Genomic DNA, 18,548 nt, shown 5'->3' with positions numbered 1-18,548 from the left:
TAAGTTTCTTCACCTCTCTGATCTTCAGGAGCCTCATCTGTAATAATATCAAATTAACATTTATAGGATCTTCACACTGTGCCAGGCACTCTGCTATGTGCTTTGTAGACATTACCACATTTTTAATCCTAAAAACAGTCATACAGTGTAGGTACTGTTATTATCCCCGTTTTACAGATGAGGACATTGAGGCTGTCCGAGGTCCCATAGTTAGGGAGTGGTCGAGTCTCGATTTGAGCCCAGGCCAGATTTGAGTCCGCATTCTTATCTGGACTTTGAAAGCTTGTTGTGCCTGGCACAGAGTTGATGCTCGGAACATGTTCACCACATCCAGCCGGGTCTGCATGGCTCACATTAAGCAGATAACTGGGGTGGGAGGTCGAGGTGGTTTGTGTTTTGGATCTGCTGTCCCTCACGCCCCCTCTCGTCTTTCTGCCAGGAGAGTTCATGGAGAGCCTGCGGGACCCAGACCTGAACGTGCGCCGGGCCACTCTGGCTTTCTTCAACTTGGCCGTGCACAACAAGCCCTCGTTGGTCCGTGACCTGCTGGATGACATCCTGCCCCTCCTCTACCAGGAGATGAAGATCCGCCAGGGCCTCATCCGAGAGGTGAGGCTGGGGGGTGGGGGCGGACAGAGCCGGAGCCCTCAGGCCTGACCAGTAGGGCTGTGGCGAGGATTAGGGTCAAGCTCCTCAGAGCAGGCGCGGGGGCCACATGGCCTGGGTCAAGTCTGGCCCCTCCACTTCCCAGCTGTGTGACTGTAAAGGGAAAACCCCAGTCTTCCTCCTTCTGTGTAGGAAAAAAGCCCAGTTCTTCCCAGTGTGTCTCCTTTACATTTACAGAGAACACTTCGCTTCTGACACTTCTGGTCACCAAACGTGTGAAGGTTTTCGCCACAGCAACAAGTGATTCTTGGCCACTAGCAGGGTGTGCAGAACTTCAACCCAGTTCTGCCACTCCCTACTCGGAGTGAGCGTCAGATCCCGCAGGTTAAGGGTTCAGTCCCACAAGACTGCCCCCGACCTTCAGATGCCAATTGCAAGCCCAGGTTGTCACCTGTGCTTCTGCAACTGGCTATAGATCGGAAGTTCCAATGACCCCCTCCTTGGGTTCAACTAATTTGCTAGAGTGGCTCACAGAACTCAGAGAAACACTTACTTTTACTAGTTTGTTAAAGGATGTGATCAAGGACACAGATGAACAGCCAGATGGAGAGATACACAGTGGGGAGGTCTGGGAGGGTCCTGAGTGCAGGAGCTTCTGTCCTGGTGGAGTTGGGGTGCATCACCCTCGCCGTGTGGATGTGTTCACCAACCTGGAAGCGCTCCGAACTCCATACCCTTGGGATTTTATGGAGGCTTCCTCACATAGGCATGATCAAGGTGGGGCTGAAAATGCCAAGCTTCTAATCATGGCTTGGTCTTTCTGGTGACCAGCCCCCATCCAGGAGCCCTCCCACAGTCGCCTCAACAGAACAAAAGCTTCTCCTAGTGCTCTTATCACGTGGGAATTTACAAGGGTTTTAGGAGCCCTGAGCCAGGAACCGGGGGCAGAGACCAATATATTTATTTTCTGTTATTTCACAGTGACCCCGGCCAGGGCAGCCTGATCTGCTCTGAGTCTGTTTCTCCTCATATGTTCACATCACAGGGTTTTGAGAAGATCTAAAGAGTTAAATCTCGCAAGTGCTCGGAACTGCTCCTGGCACACAGTCAGCACTCGGTAATGGTGGCTCGCTTGTCACTCAGCACTCAGCAGGTGTCTGCGGGGCGCCAGCCCTGGGTCCGAGTGCCAGGACTCAGAGCTGGACCAGTTATGGTTTCTGCCACCAGGGAGCTCAGGGCCTCCTGAAGGAGAGAGACGCCCACTCTGCTGATTATTTAACTTATTCAGAGCCCACTTGGTGAAGTAAGGATTTAAGGGGCAGAGCAGAGATTAAAAGTGATTTAATAGCTAAGTTATCACACGATGTAACAAAAAGGTCTGAACCACCTTGCATCAGTGAGGAGGAAACGACTCTGTTTAGAGGGGTTAGGAAAGTTCCCAAAAAACAGGGCATTTGAGCTGGGCTTTGAGGGGTGAGAAAGAGTTTACCATTAAGAGCAGAGCCTCGCCCAGCCCAGCAGCTGGAGCAGCTGCAGCCTGCGCCCTCTCCCACCTGCCCCAGGTCTCTTTCCCGCTTCCTCCTCCTCTTCCCCCTGGCCCCTCTTCCTCCTCCGCCCACCGCTCGCCTGCTGGGGGACCCCCTCGCCTTCCACCCAGCCCCTGTTGTTCCACCCCCAGCCTCCCACCCTTCCCCTTCCTGCCCCCTCCCCTTTCCCCCTCAGTGGCCTCATGCCTGCAGTTTTTGGCTTTCACCCCACCAGTGACCAAGGACTTAACCACTCAAAGTCCAGCTCCCCAGAACACTGCTCGACATGGACACCAGTGTGATTGACGTGGATTAAGTGTCACTCACCATCCGGCTACTTATGCATGGAAAGGAAGTTGGCAGTATCATCAGAAAGGAAGGACAATCAGTTAAGAAGATGTGCAAGGAGAGCGGTGCACGTATTAACATCTCAGAAGGGAATTGTCCCAAGAGAATTATTACTTTGGCTAGGCCCACTAATGCCATCTTCAAAGCCTTGGCTGTGATCATTGACAAACTGGAAGAGGACATCAGCAGCACTGTGACCAATAGCACAGGTGCCAGTAGACCCCCAGTCACCCTGAGGCTGGTGGTCCCTGTTAGTCACTATGGCTAACTCATTGGGAAGGTGGTTGCAAGATCAAGGAAATACGAGCAAGTACTGGGGCTAAGGTCTAGGTGGCAGGGGGTATGCTCCCCAACTCAGCTGAGCGGGCCATCACTGTTGCTGGGATTCCACAGTCCATCACTGAGTGTGTGAAACAGATCTGCGTGGTCATGTTGGAGTCCCCCCGAGGGGCATGACCGTCCCTTACTAGCCCAAGCCGTCCAGTTCTCCATCATCTTTGCAGGTGGTCAAGACAGGTACAGCAACAGGCAGTGACAGTACGAGCTTTCCCCATACCACTCCGTCCGTGTGCCTCAGCCCTGACCTGGAGGGACCTCTAGAGGCCTTTACCATTCAAGGACAGTATGCCATTCCACAGCCAGATTTGACCAAGCTGCACCGGTTGGCAGTGCAACAGCCTCATTTTCCCATGACGCATGGCCACACTGGATTCAGTGGCATTGACTCCAGCTCTCCAGGGGTGAAAGGCTGTTGGGGTTTGGATGCATCTGCTCAGACTACTTCTCATGAACTCACCATTTCAAATGATGTGATGAGCTGCATAATCGGGCGTCAAGGTGCCACAATTGATGAGATCCGTCGGTGTCTGGGGCGCAGATCAAATTGCGAACGCGTTGGAAGGATCTACTTATGGGCAGGTTACCGTCACTAGATCTGCTGCCGGCATTAGTCTGGCTCAGTATCTAATCAATGTCAGGCTGTCCTGGGAGACGGGCGGCATGGGGAGCAGCCAGAACCATGCAGGTCATCCATTATCCCTTTCTGCTGTTCATCACCGCCCATGATCTATCTGTGTAGCTTCTGAACAGTCAGCGATGCCAGGTTTTAAATAGTTTGTAAATTTTCAGTTTCTACACACTTGATCATCCACTTGTGATTTTTTTAAAGAAAGTGTTTTAATTCCTTTCTCTGCTCAGCTGTCAATGCTGAGATCCATATTTAGTTTTATAAGCTTCTCCCTGTTTTTTTTTTTTGGCTCATGAAATTTTGTTTTTTCTGTTTGTCATGGAAATGTAAGAGTGGAATATTAATACATTTCGGTTTAGTTCTGTAATTTCAGGAATTTTTGAAAAAGATTAAAAGATGGACTGGACCTTTTTCTTTGTGAATAGAAAAAAAAAGAAAAAGAAAGAGCAGAGCCTCATGGCTTCCGAGAGACCTGGGTTTTTAATTCTGGTTCAGCTGCTTACTAGCTGTGTGTCCTCGGGCAAGTTAATTAACCTCTCTGAGCCTTAGTTTCCTCATATGTTAAATGGGGCTAAGAGTAGCACTGTCTTCCTAGGGCTGTTGTGATGCTTGTGTACAATGTCATCTGTCAAGCACTCAGTACAATGCCTAGCACATCATAACTGCTCAGTAGATTATGATAGTAATTGTTACTGCTGTTATCATTTGGTGGAAAGGGCATTGCAGGCTGAGCAAAGGCCTGGAGATTGAGTGTATGAGGCATGATTTGGGGATGGGACACAGGACTGAACAACAGGAGTGGGATGTGCAGTAGGAACTAGGGGAGGTCTTCCTACCCCCTGGGGTCACATCCCCCAACCTTTCGTCATCCCTCCTTCCTGCAGGTGGAGATGGGACCCTTCAAGCACACAGTGGACGATGGGCTGGACGTGCAGAAGGCGGCCTTCGAATGCATGTACTCGCTGCTCAAGAGCTGCCTGGGCCAGCTGGACATCTGCGAGTTCCTGAACCACGTGGAGGATGGCCTGAAGGACCACTACGATATCCGGGTAGGACGATCCCCTGCCGGACCCACACCCACCCTGCACCAAGGGGACAGCCGGGTGCCCCTGGGCCCACTGCTTGTTTGTCCGCCACTCCCTACCCCAGGCACCCCCGTGAAAATAGCTACTTTGTTCTTTTCCGATAAGAAAAAGAACCTACACCTCAAACACCTTAGGTGGGCGTCTACACTGGGCAAGCTTTTTGGAGCATGGTTTGGCAATAAGCAAAAAAATTTAGAAATCTCAGACATAGCCGTTGACCCAGCAATTCTGTCTCCATGAACAGAGCCTCTGGATTGATCCCTAAACACGTGCTCAGAGTTTTATGTTCAAGATTGCTCATCACAGCTCTCTGGGGGTTGGGAAAAGCTGGCAGTTACCTAAACGTCCACTCATTGGGAGCGGGCTTAGTAGACAGAGTACTTCCAGTCATAGAATTCTAGCAGTGTTAAAAAGAGTCAGCCAGACCTCTGTGTACTGATGTGAAAGATGGCCAAGACCCACTGTTGGGTGATAAAAGCGAGTTGCAGAAGTTTGGGCCATTTTATTATTACCCATGGGAGTTAGGCAGGGGCTGGCAGGGAAAGGGGAGACAGATTTCACTTTATATCCTTCTGTAGCTTTAAAAAATATATACAATGAGCATGAATCACTTTTATAATGAAAAACCAATGTAAAATAACCAAAAGTAATCCATGCTTGTTTTAAAAGATTTAGACAATATAAAGGCAAATAAAGAAGCGAGTAATAATCATGCAAAAACTCCACTCCACCTGGAGAGAACCACTGTTGTAAATCTCAGTATGTTTCCTGGGATGATGCACAAAAAACCATTCATTAATTTACTTAGTCAGCCAATATTTGGTGAGGGCCAACACACAGAGGGCAGCATGACAGGCAAGGTCGCTGTTCTCAAAGCCGTGAAGATAGGTGTGTGGTGTGTATTTTACAGAAGTGAGAGGCCACCACGTATGGTACTTTGACTTTCAGCTTACGTTTACTGGATGTTGCTCTTTTCTTGTCAATATGTATCAGTCCTCACCCTCATGTTTCATGACCACAGGAATTCCCACTTCCATTGAGCTCACTGTTACACACGGGTTGTTGACACATTTTCACTATTATAAACAACACTGCAGAGAACACTCTGGTGCCTCACCGTGACACCTGGTGCTCTCAGTGGGATCTGGGCGAAAAGCCTGGTCCTTCTAAGGCATTTGGTGCCCATTGTCAGTCGGCTCCCAAAGGCCAGGCCTCCCCCAGCATTGCTGGAGAGCAGTGGGCACTCTCTGACGACTCTGGGCTCTGAGCCTACGGAAGCCTTCCCTCTTGCACGTCTAGTCTTAGTTGTCTCTTCCTCACCTTTATTATTACTGTTTTAAACCGTTACTCCCTGCCACCCCCCCAGAAAGAGAAAGAAAGAATTATGCTTCCTGCTGTTCCAGCTCCAAGCTCTTGGTTTAAAGAGGGGTTGGGTTTTTCCACAGTGTATGCCACAGAATACTAGTTCTTTGAGAACTAGTGGAAAACGCTGGGATTCACAGCGTTAAGCGAGCATCTCCAGTTGGGGGAAGGGTGTGCCATGGTTCTCCCATTTGGGCATGACTGGTGTTTGAGAGATGTCTCAGGGGGCTGGTGTCCCCCAGAACGCAGTTCCAGGAGTTGTGGCTGGCCCAACCTGGGTACCTCCGGTCACGGAGTGCCAGCAGCACTGAAAAGAGGGAGCAGGATCCATGTGCACTGACATGAAAGCTAGCCAAGACCCACTGTCGAGTGATAGAAGTGAGTTGTTTTCATGGGAAATTTTCCCACGCTCGAGCATGTCTTTCTACTCTTCTCACCCACTCTGGCCACATGCCCCTCTTGCCCGCCCTCCAGGGAGCACAGGACAGAGCTGGGCATCAGAGCAGCATTTGGACCCCTGTGTCCAGGCCCCCTTTGGTGCTGAAGAGGGTGGGTGTGACATGTATTGAGCACTGACAGTTATCTTGTCAAGTCTTCACATTAACCCTTGGAGAGTGAGTCTGTGATGCCCAATTTACAGGGGAGAAACAGCGACCTGGCTGGTTCAGTCGCACACCCCGGGAGTGGAGGAGCCGCAGTCATAGCTTGTGATGGCTAATGCCGTGCTCTCTGCTGCTCTGGCCGCAGTGCTCCTCCTTTGCTGTGGGGCCTGGGGAGATCAGGGCAGAGTGCATAGCTGGTGGCGATGGGTAGGGCATGCATGTGGATTTCAGACAACCGTATCATTTTAGGGACTTTACCATTTTCAAAAGAGGGCACTGTTATTCTCCTGCAGGCTGAATCCAGGCCTGTAGACGTGTTTAGTTGGCTCACACAGTTGTTGTTGTTTTTAGTGAGGTGCCAACACTTAAAAATTGAGAGATTTTACATGAAAATCTGGGTTTCTTTTGAAAACAGTCCAACCCTGGCCACAGTCCCACCTAGCCACAACCGGCTGGAGCTAACTAGCTGCTGTCTGGAGAGCGGACTCCTTACTTCTTCCCAGTTCCCACCTGGCCCTCTTTTTCATGGACAGTATCTGCCTGGCCCTGTGGGCATCTGAGCTTGAGAACTGCTGCCTCCTGGTACCTCTCTTATCTGATCCTCCTCAGGACAGCCGAGTGTAGTTGGCATAGTAGGCCTTATCATGCACACTTTACAGATGCGAGAACTGAGGCCCAGAGAGGGTGAGACTCGGGCAGGGCCTTGCAGGAATCAGTGCTGAGTTTGGCACTGAGCTCTGGGTGTGGGTCCAGAGCCTCTGCTCTTCCCCGGGGCCTGCTGCTTTGGGTCCTGGGCCATTTTACCAAGAACTCTGTCTCCTTCCCCCTGGGCAGATGCTGACCTTCATCATGCTCGCTCGATTGGCTACCTTGTGTCCTGCGCCCATCCTGCAGAGGGTGGACCGGCTCATTGAGCCACTCAGGGCCACCTGCAGCACCAAGGTAAGCCCCCTGCCCAGCCCTGGGTGCACCTGCTGGGTCCTCAGCAGACTGTTCATAGTTACCATTTACCGAGAACCTCCCGCGGTACAGGTGGTGTATGAAGTGCTTCATTTGATTATTAGCGTCGCCTTATAAAGTACTTCTTATTCTTACCATCGTACACACAGGGGAACAGAGGCTCGAGAGGTTAAATTATTGACCAAGGCTACACAGCTAGTAAATTGCAGAGCTGGGATTCAAACCCAGCTTCGTCTCTTTCTTTCATTCATTAAACATTTCCTGGGTGCCAGGCCTTATGCAAGGTACTAGGGATGCAACACTGAACATGGTAGGCTCCCTCCTCTCACATCCTAATTGGGAAACTGAGTCAGACTCTTAGACAGATAGAAATCATCGATTGATTGACTGATGGATATAGGGCAGAGTTGCTGCTAGACTGGAGTGCCTCAAGGGTCGGGATCTGGGACAAAGGCCTCATGGAAAGCTGCAGTGTTGGGAACAGAGCCCGGCACACCCAGGGGCCACCCAGGAAATTCCTGCTGAATGAAAGAACTAATTTGGGTTTTGAAAGGGTGGGAATTAACCAAAAAGAGGGCAGAGTATTTTAGATTGGAGCTTAAAGAGGATACCTGTAGAGCAATGATTTTCAAGTAGCAAAACCTTTTCCAAAAAACTGAAATCTTATGTGGATGAAACAGATAAAATTAGTAATTTATTAATAGAAACCTGCCTTGTAAGTTTCCATTTTTAACATTTGCTTAGTATGAAGTTAATCAAAGAAAACAGTGGTTCTGCAGGGCCACTGAACTCTGGGCAGTCTCAGCGGCCAAATTGTCTCGTTTTCTTTGAATTGGACAGCATGGAGAAAAGTGCCAGTCACAGGGAGGAGCTGCCAGTGGCACTGCAGAGTCAGGAGACCCCTTCACTCACTTTGATCTGAGGCCCACCCACACAAAAGCCAGTCAGTCTGGCTGCTGAGAGGATGCCGTGGTGATGAGAGCTTGTCACATCCACTTCCCCTCACCCACAATTCTGAAACCTACCAAGCTCTGGAAACCAAAAGCTTTTTAGTAACTTGTTTGGCAACAAAACTTCACTTGAACTAGCATGAGGCTGTTTATAACCTTTATTTCTCTCTTATTGTCATATTCATAATATTCTTAAATTTTTCATAAATTTAGTGGGGGAAATATTAATGTATTTGATTACAGGGTATTGTATAAGACCCATGTTATCTGTACAGTATCACTTTCCTAAAACCCCCCAAAATCCCAAATTCAAAAAGCACATCTGGCCCCAAGTGTTTCAGAGACAGGGTAATGGACCTGTATTAAGTCATTAACCCTCATGGTAACTCGGTGAAAAGGAGGCTCTTATTTATAGATGGGGAAGTGAGGCTCAAAGACGTGACCACCTGCAAGCCGTTAAGTGCACGCGCTCTGCTGCGGCGGCCCAGGGTTCGCCGGTTCAGATCCCAGGCGTGCACCGGCGCACTGCTTGGCAAGCCATGCTGTGGTGGCGTCCCATATAAAGTGGAGGAAGATGGGCATGGATGTTAGCCCAGGGCCGGTCTTCCTCAGCAAAAAGAGGAGAATTGGCAGATGTTAGCACAGGGCTGATCTCCTCACCAAAAAAAGAAAGGAAAAAAAAAAAAAAAAAAAGACGTGACCACCTGAAGTCACAGCTCTTACAGAGCAGAGCCATTTGAACCCAGGACTGTCCAACCCCGACGCCAAGTTTGTCCAACCCCAACGCCAAGTTCTTAACCACTAGACTCTTTATGGAAGAGCCTAAGTGTTGTCTGGGCCAAGTCGTGGAGGGCCTTGAGAGGCGAGCAGGAGGAATCTGGACTTTATTCCATAAGCAGTGGGGAGGGTTCCTGAGATTTTCTGAGTAGGTGGGAGAAGGTGGGGGATGAGGAAACAGAAAGCAGGCAAGGCAGTCTGGGGCGTTGATTCTCTAGCTGCCCTCTGCAGAACGGACTGCAGGAGCAGGGACTTGGGTGGGCAAAGAGGCCAGCTGGAGCCGGTCACAGTAACCCATTCATTCAGTTAAGTCACATGGTACCAAGAGCCTGTTTGCAGCACAGTAGATAAAGCTAAGTTGATGCCTCCTGTCAAGGGAAGGAGACAATTAACTGAGCACTTTACAGCAATTGTCACCATCAACTTATTTATTAACGAAAATGGGCAATTTAGATCAGCTGGTCAGAGGCCCCTTAGGTGACATGGGAGCTGAACTGAACAATAGAGAACCACCCTCTGAGGAAAGGAGCCAGTGTAAAAGCCCAGAGGTGGAAGAAGCCTTCAGGAGGCTGGAACCATAGGAGCCCGAAGCAGGGGAGTGCGCGGTTTTAAGCTGGCGAGGATCACAGCTGGTCACAAGGAAACAAGGCCCAGTAAGGAGGCTGTGGTGCAAGGCCAGGTCAGTAAAGGATGGCTCGTTGTTCACTGTTTCTGACTTTAGGTCAAAGCTGGTTCCGTGAAACAGGAGTTTGAGAAGCAAGATGAACTGAAGCGCTCTGCAATGAGGGCAGTGGCTGCCCTGCTGCCCATCCCTGAAGTGGGGAAAAGCCCCATCATGGCCAACTTTACTTCTCAAATCCGATCCAACCCTGAACTCGCAGGTCTCTTCAAAAGAATCAAGAAGGATTCTGCTTCAGCCCCCAGCACAGACTCAGTGGAGCTCAGCTAGTCCTCTCCCAGTCCCCAGGTGGGCCCTTACTCAAGAGAAGGGGGCCTGCCCAAGTCTGAGGCCTCACCCTCCCACCACCGCAGGCCACAGGCCTCTACTTTTGCCCTTTCATCTCACTGGGGGCACTCTTGCTTCTGGTCGGGGCTTACAGTGCCTTCTCCAGGGACCCCCAACTCAGGCCCCCAGCTCCGGAGCTGCAAGGCTACCAGCAGTTGAGCCCTTTAACTCAGGACAGTCATTCAAACACCACACGGACGTTTCCATGACTCCCTCGAAGATGGGTGTGTCTTGACAATGGCCTGGTCCCTTCAAACTGGGGAGGGCCTGCCTCACAATGTCCTAGGTAGTATTTAGAGATACTCCCACGCTCACAGCTGCAGAAGGCTGGGAGGGAGTGTGTTGGCCTTCCTTCCCACTAGTATCCCAGATTTATCACTCACACCACTCCAATTTCTTCACTTCACTTGATCTGATGTGCCAAAAATTAGTGCTTTGGCTGGGCACCTTAAAAACTCAGATAATTCTGAGATTCACATTTTAGAATTCAAAATGCTTTATTTCTAATTGGCAGTGATGAATCGGAAGTACGGGGTTTTTTGCAGGGGGAGGTGGGTGCGGTAGGGAATTAGATCTAATGTGTTTTTTTTCCTAATTTCAAAACTCTCATGTAGCAAACCAGCCAAGAGGAGAGCACAAAGAAAAGTACAACCACCTTTCACGTCACCCCACCTAGGCACACCACCAGTTGGTTTGTGTCCTTCTGAGGAAGGTTTTGAACATGTTGTTTCTAGTTTTTAGTATCGAGGACACAGAGCTATTAAGCAACAGGCCAGAGAATTTTCTGTTATCCCAGGTTAATAAAGGAGAGATCCTAAATTGTCACTGTTTTCTCTGCACAATTCCTCTCCTCAGTAGACCACTATCTGTCTACCTCCCAAGTCAATTTACAGAAATCACGAAAATGACCGACAATTTACTCAACAACTATTTCCGACTAGGTTTTGAACAGGTGGTCGTCAACCTGTAAGACGTGTCTACTGAACTAAGGGACTTATGTCCCATCATGCCTAGCACACCAAGAAAACGATCAGTGTAGTATTTCTGCTCAGTTGACCAGGATGGTGAAAACGAAGACACCTGATAAGCATCGGTCTTATACTAGAGTACCACATGCTATACCCACGTGACCTACAGTGCCACTTAATACCATTTCTCGGAAAAGCAGTATCATAACCTTATCATTAAACCAGCTAAATTCTAGCTATTGTTGCCTAAGGTTTAGGGCTGCAGTTGATAAGGGAGCTTGCTTGTTAAGTCCTGAGTATCAATCAAGAGGTCCGTTACCATCAGTTAAGGATCTCACACCTTCAGAAAACATTCAATTCTGCCTGAAGCAGCAGGCTGGGGCGGGTTACAGGAGGGAGACTGGAAGAAACTTTTAAGGCTGCTATTATGTAGTGGAGGGATTTGTGTGTCATCCTGTTGTATATTTTTGGATAGAAGCTATAGGGTGCTATTCTGGCACCAAATAAGCATTTAAGGGAGTAAGAAAAAATTCATCTGGATCCTTTCATGCACATGTTCTCAATCTTCACAAGAACCACAGAGGGTAACTGTGACCCAGCTTTACAAACTGAGGCTAAGAGTGACTACTTGCTCCGAGCTGCAAGGTCCTTTAATCAAAGGTCTCAGAACCTACCTTGGTCTGAGGGCCAAGTCTCCCCCACTCTTCCCCAGCCCCAACTGGAGCCAACCAAGGCTGGTCTGGACACCTGAGGTCTGTGCCCTGTGAAGGACTGAGTATCCTTTACCAACTCCTTCCAAACGGAAGATTCCACAGAGCATCAACAGGCAAAAGAACAGTCTCTGTGACAAGCTGTCAAAGTAAGAAACTGAAGAGTAAAACAAAGGGGGGAATGCCAGATGGCAGTTTTATGGTTTTATTAACACAAATACAATGTGCACACGAGCTGTCTATTCATTTTCTTCGCTGCGCAGCCTGGCATTGGGATTGGTGACTCTGATGGCCAGCTGGGCTGCTCTTTCCACAATGGCTTTGTGGTTCTTGGAGGAGACGTTGTGAGCAATCTCAGCACAGTAAGATCTGGAAAAGAATCGGTGAGTGGGTAAGGAGCAAGCCAGCCTGGGAATACACAACACTGGAAAGGCAATGGCTTTGGTCACTTCACGTCCAGAGCCACAGTACTGAGCAAAGAGGGTGCTGGTAAATGGCTGCTGAACGAGACCTGCACGCCCCAAATCACCACTTCCCTAATTCCATGGTACTAGCAGTAAGACTCTCGAGGTATTCCCTGGTAGTGACAAAAAGCACTCTCATTGTCCTCCTCATCTAATCCTCGTAGCAGCCTTGTAATCCAGGTATTGCCTCCATTTTACAGACAAGGAAACCAAGGCCCACAAAGGTGGAAGTGAATTCCCAAGTCACACACTAAGTAAGGGACAGGGTCAGGAGAGCTCAGCCCAGCTCCAGGTTCAAAGGTTCTCCCGCCCTCAGTCCTTCAGGCCAATTTGCCCAGCTCAGGGCAGTCTCAGGAGCTTGGACTTGCCCAGGAAAAGTTTTGGAACTCTCTGCAAAGTAGTCAAGAGCCGAACCCAAGCATTTGATTGAGCCAAGGGCTCCCTGGCTCAGACCATAAACATTTTACTTGTTTGACTGCTGCGACAAAGTTCAAGTTGTGAAGTAACATTGCCTAAAGTTACCCAGCGAGTGACAACACCTAACATGTCATGAGTACCCGTGTGCCAGATACCGTTCTAACTCATGCATTACTCACAGCTACATGTGCCCCAGTTTGATAACAAAGTGGCCTAATGAGCACATTTCAGTAAGCAGAATTTACGAAGCCACCAACAGTGGATTAAGAAGACACTCTACCCCTGGAAGAATTTCAGCAAAGAGAAGACTGTAAGGAGTGATTAAATGAGGCAGTGGGCATATACACAGTTCTTTTCAAGAGCTCTGTGGAAAAACATCTTAACAGCGAGACAAGCAAATCCAGACAAAGAATTTTCTTGTTGTACATGAAGTCCATTCAAGCTCAAAGTAGCTATATTTTAAAATTTTCCCAAAATCTTTGTTTTCAAGATTTAAGTGGTATTACACTTTTCAAAAACTCCTCAGGTCCTTGTCCATAGGTGTATTTAATAATCACGATCACACTGCACATACCATTTTAAATACTTAATACTTAAATACATATCATTTTAAATACCCTGTTAGGCATTTTCCATACATGACAATTATTATTTTTTTTTTGTGAGGAAGATCAGCCCTGAGCTAACATCCGTTGCCAATCCTCCTCTTTTGGCTAAGGAAGATCTGCCCTGAGCTAACATCCGTGCCCATCTTCCTCTACTTTATATGGGATGCCGCCGCAGCATGACTTGACAAGCAGTGCGTCAGAGTGCGCCCAGGACCCGAACCTGCAAACCTTGGGCCGCCGAAGCGGAGCATGCGCACTTAATCGCTTGTGCCACCGGGCTGGCCCGAACAATTATTTTTATCTTTATTTTTTTGTGAGGAAGATCAGCCCTGTGCTAACATCTGCCAATCCTCCTCTTTTTTTGCTGAGGAAGACTGGCCCTGGGCTAACATCCGTGCCTCATCTTCCTCCACTTTATATGGGACGCTGCCACAGCATGGCTTGCCAAGCAGTGCATGGGTGCACGCCCAGGATCCAAACCAGCGAACCCCGGGCCACTGCAGCGGAGCACGTGCACTTAACCGCTTGCACCACCGGGCCGGCCTCTCCCAACAATTATTTTTAATGAATGCATAACACTCCACTCAGTGCTTGTACTCCCACCATTCACCAATATTTTCAATTGTTCAGTTACTGCTATAATGATCAGCTTATAAAGTTCCCCTGCTTTTCAATCATTTAAGGATAAATGCCACAAAATGGAACTTGTGGATTAAAGATCATAGATTCAGAGTATTTCTATGGCTCTTGGCAGATACAAACTGCCAAGCTGCTGCTACTAAAAAAGAGTATCTTTATGGCAACCAGCAACATCTGCACTGTAATCATCTTGCTACACGACAGGCATTAAATTGCATCTTTCTGTCATAATTCTCTATCAACCTGCTTCTTGCTGTTTGGGCAACCACCATTAATCCCTATGCTACTCTTTTCTAAAGCAAATTTCCAGCATTTCAACACCTGGTTAAACTTTCAACCTAGAAACTCAACCAAGAGTGAGAATAGGGCCAGCCCTGTGGCTTAGCGGTTAAGTGCGTGCGCTCCGCTGCTGGCGACCCGGGTTCAGATTCCGGGCGTGCACCGACGCACCGCTTCTCTGGCCATGCTGAGGCCGCGTCCCACGTACAGCAACTAGAAGGATGTGCAGCTATGACATACAACTATCTACTGGGGCTTTGGGGGAAAAATAAATAAATAAAATTATAAGAGTGAGAATAATGGTTTCGCTCATTTTTATTACTTATGTCTACAATCACTATAGATAAAAGGTCTCTGTAAACATGCACACACTCAGATGTTACCAGTAAGTCACCCTCTCTCCACATCCTTTCTGATTTAGGACAATCCAGGTTTTTAGCTTCTGTTTCACAGGAAGGGAAGAAAATAAACTGTCCTCTGCTGAACCAAAAAATACCATTCCCTCCAATCTAGAGTCAAGGTGTCTAAATCAGTTCCCTTGAGAAATCTTTTCTCATTCTACTGCTCCACTTTTGGCATAAGCAGACCGAAAAAGTCTCACACACACAGCTCACCAAGTGTCTAACTTTCTCAAAACACTTGCAAGTAACACTGTGAACACTCTTGCATCTCTACAACTTTGTGTAGGCTGTCCTCTCTGCCTGCAAACAAAGTCCTCCTCCTCTCCTCCGCCTCAGATCACACTGAGCCCTACATCAGGCAGCAACTCGTCTATTCAATCTGCAGCATTCTGAAGACACCTGTGGCTCCAGCGTGGAATACCCCTTAGCTCTGGAGCGATGTTTGTTCTCCCCTCTGCCTCCGGCATAAATAAAGCAAGCTCTCGAAATGACTGCCAGCACGACACTGCTGTGTTCGTAGCGTTAAGCAAAGTCCTTCTCTTTCCAGGTCTTGGATGTCTACGCTTCTCAGGACAAGCTGTCTGGCTCCGCCCCCTCCAGCAAAAGAAGCATTTTCAAGTGCCCAACAAGCATTCTCGAAGCTCAGACAATATGCAACTCCTCTAAGTGCATTCTAAAAGGTCTAGAACCCCTGCCAAAACTGCTCACAGAGATGTAGACTCCTGACACCTGAACCCAGTGGGACCCAACTCACTTGTTGCACATCAGCAGCACTTCCAGCTCCTTGACGTTGTGGACTAGGAACTTCCGGAAGCCGCTGGGCAGCATGTGCTTTGTTTTCTTGTTGCTCCCATAACCAATGTTGGGCATCAAGATCTGGCCCTTGAATCTTCTGCGCACCCTATTGTCAATGCCTCTGGGTTTCCGCCAGTTACGCTGAAAGAAAACACAGGAAGGTCAGGGTCTGCGTGGACTGCCAACTCTTCCCTTTGGAGGAAAAACGGGACCAAATGAAAAGGAAACATGGCAAACAATAGCTGTCCTTGGGTAACAGAGTTTCACTACTTCTTTATATTTTTTTGGTGGAAAAAGATGAGGCTCCTACATCTGACCACCAGGAATATAGACCCCCATCCACTCCTCCTAAGCAAAGGAAAAGCAGACTACATACCAATGCGCCGTGAGGGGACTGTGTATACAGTGAAATGAAGAGCGTGGGCTTTGACACTGCACTCAAGACCTAAGTCTGCTCATCTATGAAATAAGGATTATCTACCTCTCATACTGTCACAAGGCCACCTGAAATATGATACAAGTACAAGCCTCTCAACACCTCAAAACAGCCAAATGTCCCTGGTCATTTAAATTTGAGTTTACACATCAAAAGACAGAGTGGCAGGAATGCACACTCAGGGAGACCCGGGTTTCTACCCAGTGCTCTTCCAGCACCAGCCCGGTTCATCTGCCGACAGTCATCTTCCCACTAGACGTCACAAACCCAACAGCCTATTGAAGAACCCCTTCTTCACCCCAACACACACTTCCATCCCAGGGCCATATACCTTAATTTTGACATATCGGTCTGACTGGTGCCGAATGAACTTCTTGGTCCTCTTTTTGACGATCTTGGGCTTCACGAGGGGTCTGAGGGCAGCCATGACGCCTTCAAGAAAGAGGCAGAGACTGTGTCCAATTAGAGCCCTGGAAGGAGGCCTTCTTGCCCAGGGCTTGAACATTGTTGTGGAGTGTCTTCCAATCACCAGCTACTGAGACAGCTGGGAATGGAATGGGTCCCTCTGCCAGGCTTGCTTTCCCTCCCGTCTCCGAAGCTGGCAGAGTACTAGCCACTCTCCAGACACGATCCTGGGAGATGAGGGGTCACCTCACCCACTCAAAGCCAAGAAGGAACGCCAAGAGCCGACCTAAAACGTTCTCAGCTTCACAGGGGCAACAGATACCACTCCACAAAGTGTCCCACCCCCTAGATGGTCCCATTTCCTTTTAGTTATGCAGGCCTTGGGGAATTTACGTGAACCCGAGTCCAGTTTCTCACCTGTAAAATGAGATATTGCACACTGAATGCTTGCAGTGCCCAGACCAAGAGGGTCTGTAAATAGAAACCTATCGTTCCCCCAGGTGCTGCTGCTCTGCAGTATGCTTAGACGCTATACAAAACCAGGACGTGCTTCTAACACGCCTCTAGGTCTGAACATACTGTTCTACCTGGAGCTCATCTGAGTATCAACGTAACAGTGACCTTCCTCAAGGTGGCCTTCCCAGCTACCCTATTTTCTTCTGCTGTAGCCACTTTTTGTTCTCTTCTCAGCGATCAATTTCTTTGTTCGGCACACAGTAGGTACTCAATGAACATGTGTTCAATTAGGGCATGACTCCCTCCGTGCCAGGCGCCATGATTTCCTCGAAAACAAGGACGCGGTTTCATATTCCCAGAAGTGCTGACCACCTACCAGAATTTCTGTGAATGGAACGAGCCGCCTCGCAGCTCGTATTTTCTTTTTTTTTTTTTTTTCGGCGATCCCGCCGCAGCAGCAGCCCCAAGCCCCGACACTGGAGGGAGGGCGCGTGGGGCAGCGGAAGCAGAAGGACACACGTGGGCAGACAGCACCAAGCGCGGTGATGGATCCGAGGACCGAGTCCAGGGCCGTCAGGACGGAACCCCCGGCCGCCCCAGCGGCCCCCTTAGTCCGGCCCCAACAGGCGCCCCGCGCCCCCAGGGCCGGGACTAGCGGCCTCCCCAGGAGGGCAAGCGCCCGGGAAGCGAACTTCAGTCACTCGCCGGCCGCCTCGCTCTGCTCCTGCTCGCGCTCCAGCCAGCCGACAAGGACGGTGCCCACCGAGGCGACCGCTGAAGGACAGGCCTGCCCACCACGGGGCGATGGGACCCGACACGGACCGAACAGACGGGGACGAGGAACCGGCAGGACTCACCGAGCGCAGACCGCGGCCGGCCGGGGGCCAGCGCGAGGAAGAGAGGGCGAGGCGGCGCGCGAGGGCTGACGGGACTCAGCCCTCAGGTCCTGGCAGGGACCAGCGAGCGCTTCCGGCTCTCGGTCCTCCAAAGAAAATCCAGCCACGTCAGAGAAGTAACAGTGAAAAAGTCGAGCGCTGCCTGTGTCTTCCTAGAGTGTAGTATCCGGGAGTAGTACTGAACGTTTTTCATACTGCCGTTGGGACTGCGTAGAAAATTTGGAATTCTTTCTGAGCTTCTAGGACCTGATGGCGGGCATCCGCTTCCACCACGAGTAGGTGCCGCTCTGCCGGAGAATAATCCAATTTTCAGATTATTTCCCCCGCGTTTCTTCTGCTCCAAAGTGCGCCTCTTAGTGGCCAAAAGGGAGCAAAACAAAGACTTCCCAATGATTCCCTCACGTGAATTTAAACAGCAATGAAAGTATAACAGCTGTCATCCAATGGGGTTTACTATCCTTCCCACAATTCTGAGGTGGTTCTATTATTTTCCCTATTTTACATATGTAGAGAGTGAAGTTTGGAGATTTGACTCCAGAAATCCACACTTCTAACCATTAGGCTAAACTGCCTAGTTTTTTATTGTTGTTCTTGGTTTGTTTTGCTTTTGTTTTTAAGATTGTGAAAATCGAATTTCAGGAGAAAAAAAATGCCCCTTGATTCCACAACTCCAACGTAATACAAGTGTCATCAGTGATCTTGACCAAGTAGTTCCAGGGGCCAGCTGGAGACAGAAGCTCAACGGATTGTGTTGCTGACTGAATGAGAAGTGAGAAGGGAAGGAAGCGAGTGTGGACAACTCCTTCATGAGATTTGACTGTGAAGGGAAGGGGAGTTGGAGGAGACCAGAGAGGTGAGGCTAAAAGTGAAGTGAAATGGCCCGTC

At 49.2% G+C, this 18,548-nt stretch overlaps 2 protein-coding genes, 1 non-coding gene and 1 pseudogene across 3 annotated transcripts in view; 2 read left to right on the top strand and 2 right to left on the bottom strand.

The window, feature by feature from the left end:
* Nucleotides 1-10,231, top strand: part of LOC131421255 (cullin-associated NEDD8-dissociated protein 2-like) — a 37,155-nt gene extending 26,924 nt beyond the window's left edge. The window contains 4 exon segments of the mRNA XM_058567935.1: nt 440-609; nt 4,332-4,496; nt 7,331-7,438; nt 9,905-10,231. Of these exon segments, the coding sequence (XP_058423918.1) occupies nt 440-609; nt 4,332-4,496; nt 7,331-7,438; nt 9,905-10,132 (671 nt within the window). The 3' untranslated portion in view covers nt 10,133-10,231.
* On the top strand, nt 2,389-3,545 carry LOC131411330 (poly(rC)-binding protein 2-like; annotated as a pseudogene).
* Nucleotides 10,232-12,039: 1,808 nt separating the features above from the next.
* Nucleotides 12,040-17,706, bottom strand: LOC131419062 (large ribosomal subunit protein eL32-like). The gene is made up of 4 exons (XM_058563783.1): nt 17,625-17,706; nt 16,238-16,338; nt 15,430-15,611; nt 12,040-12,236 (listed from the first exon to the last, which is right to left on the bottom strand). The coding sequence occupies exons 2-4, from the start codon at nt 16,331-16,333 to the stop codon at nt 12,107-12,109; spliced, it is 408 nt and encodes a 135-aa protein (XP_058419766.1). The 5' UTR covers nt 16,334-16,338; nt 17,625-17,706; the 3' UTR covers nt 12,040-12,106.
* On the bottom strand, nt 16,409-16,548 carry LOC131421632 (small nucleolar RNA SNORA7). The gene has a single exon (XR_009223920.1). It is a non-coding gene; the product is annotated as a small nucleolar RNA SNORA7 (small nucleolar RNA).
* Nucleotides 17,707-18,548: the final 842 nt, after the last annotated feature.

This window comes from Diceros bicornis, chromosome 2 (genome assembly GCF_020826845.1).
Source record: "Diceros bicornis minor isolate mBicDic1 chromosome 2, mDicBic1.mat.cur, whole genome shotgun sequence".
NCBI classification, from domain to species: domain Eukaryota; kingdom Metazoa; phylum Chordata; class Mammalia; order Perissodactyla; family Rhinocerotidae; genus Diceros; species Diceros bicornis.
This window is presented reverse-complemented; position numbering and strand designations above follow the sequence as displayed.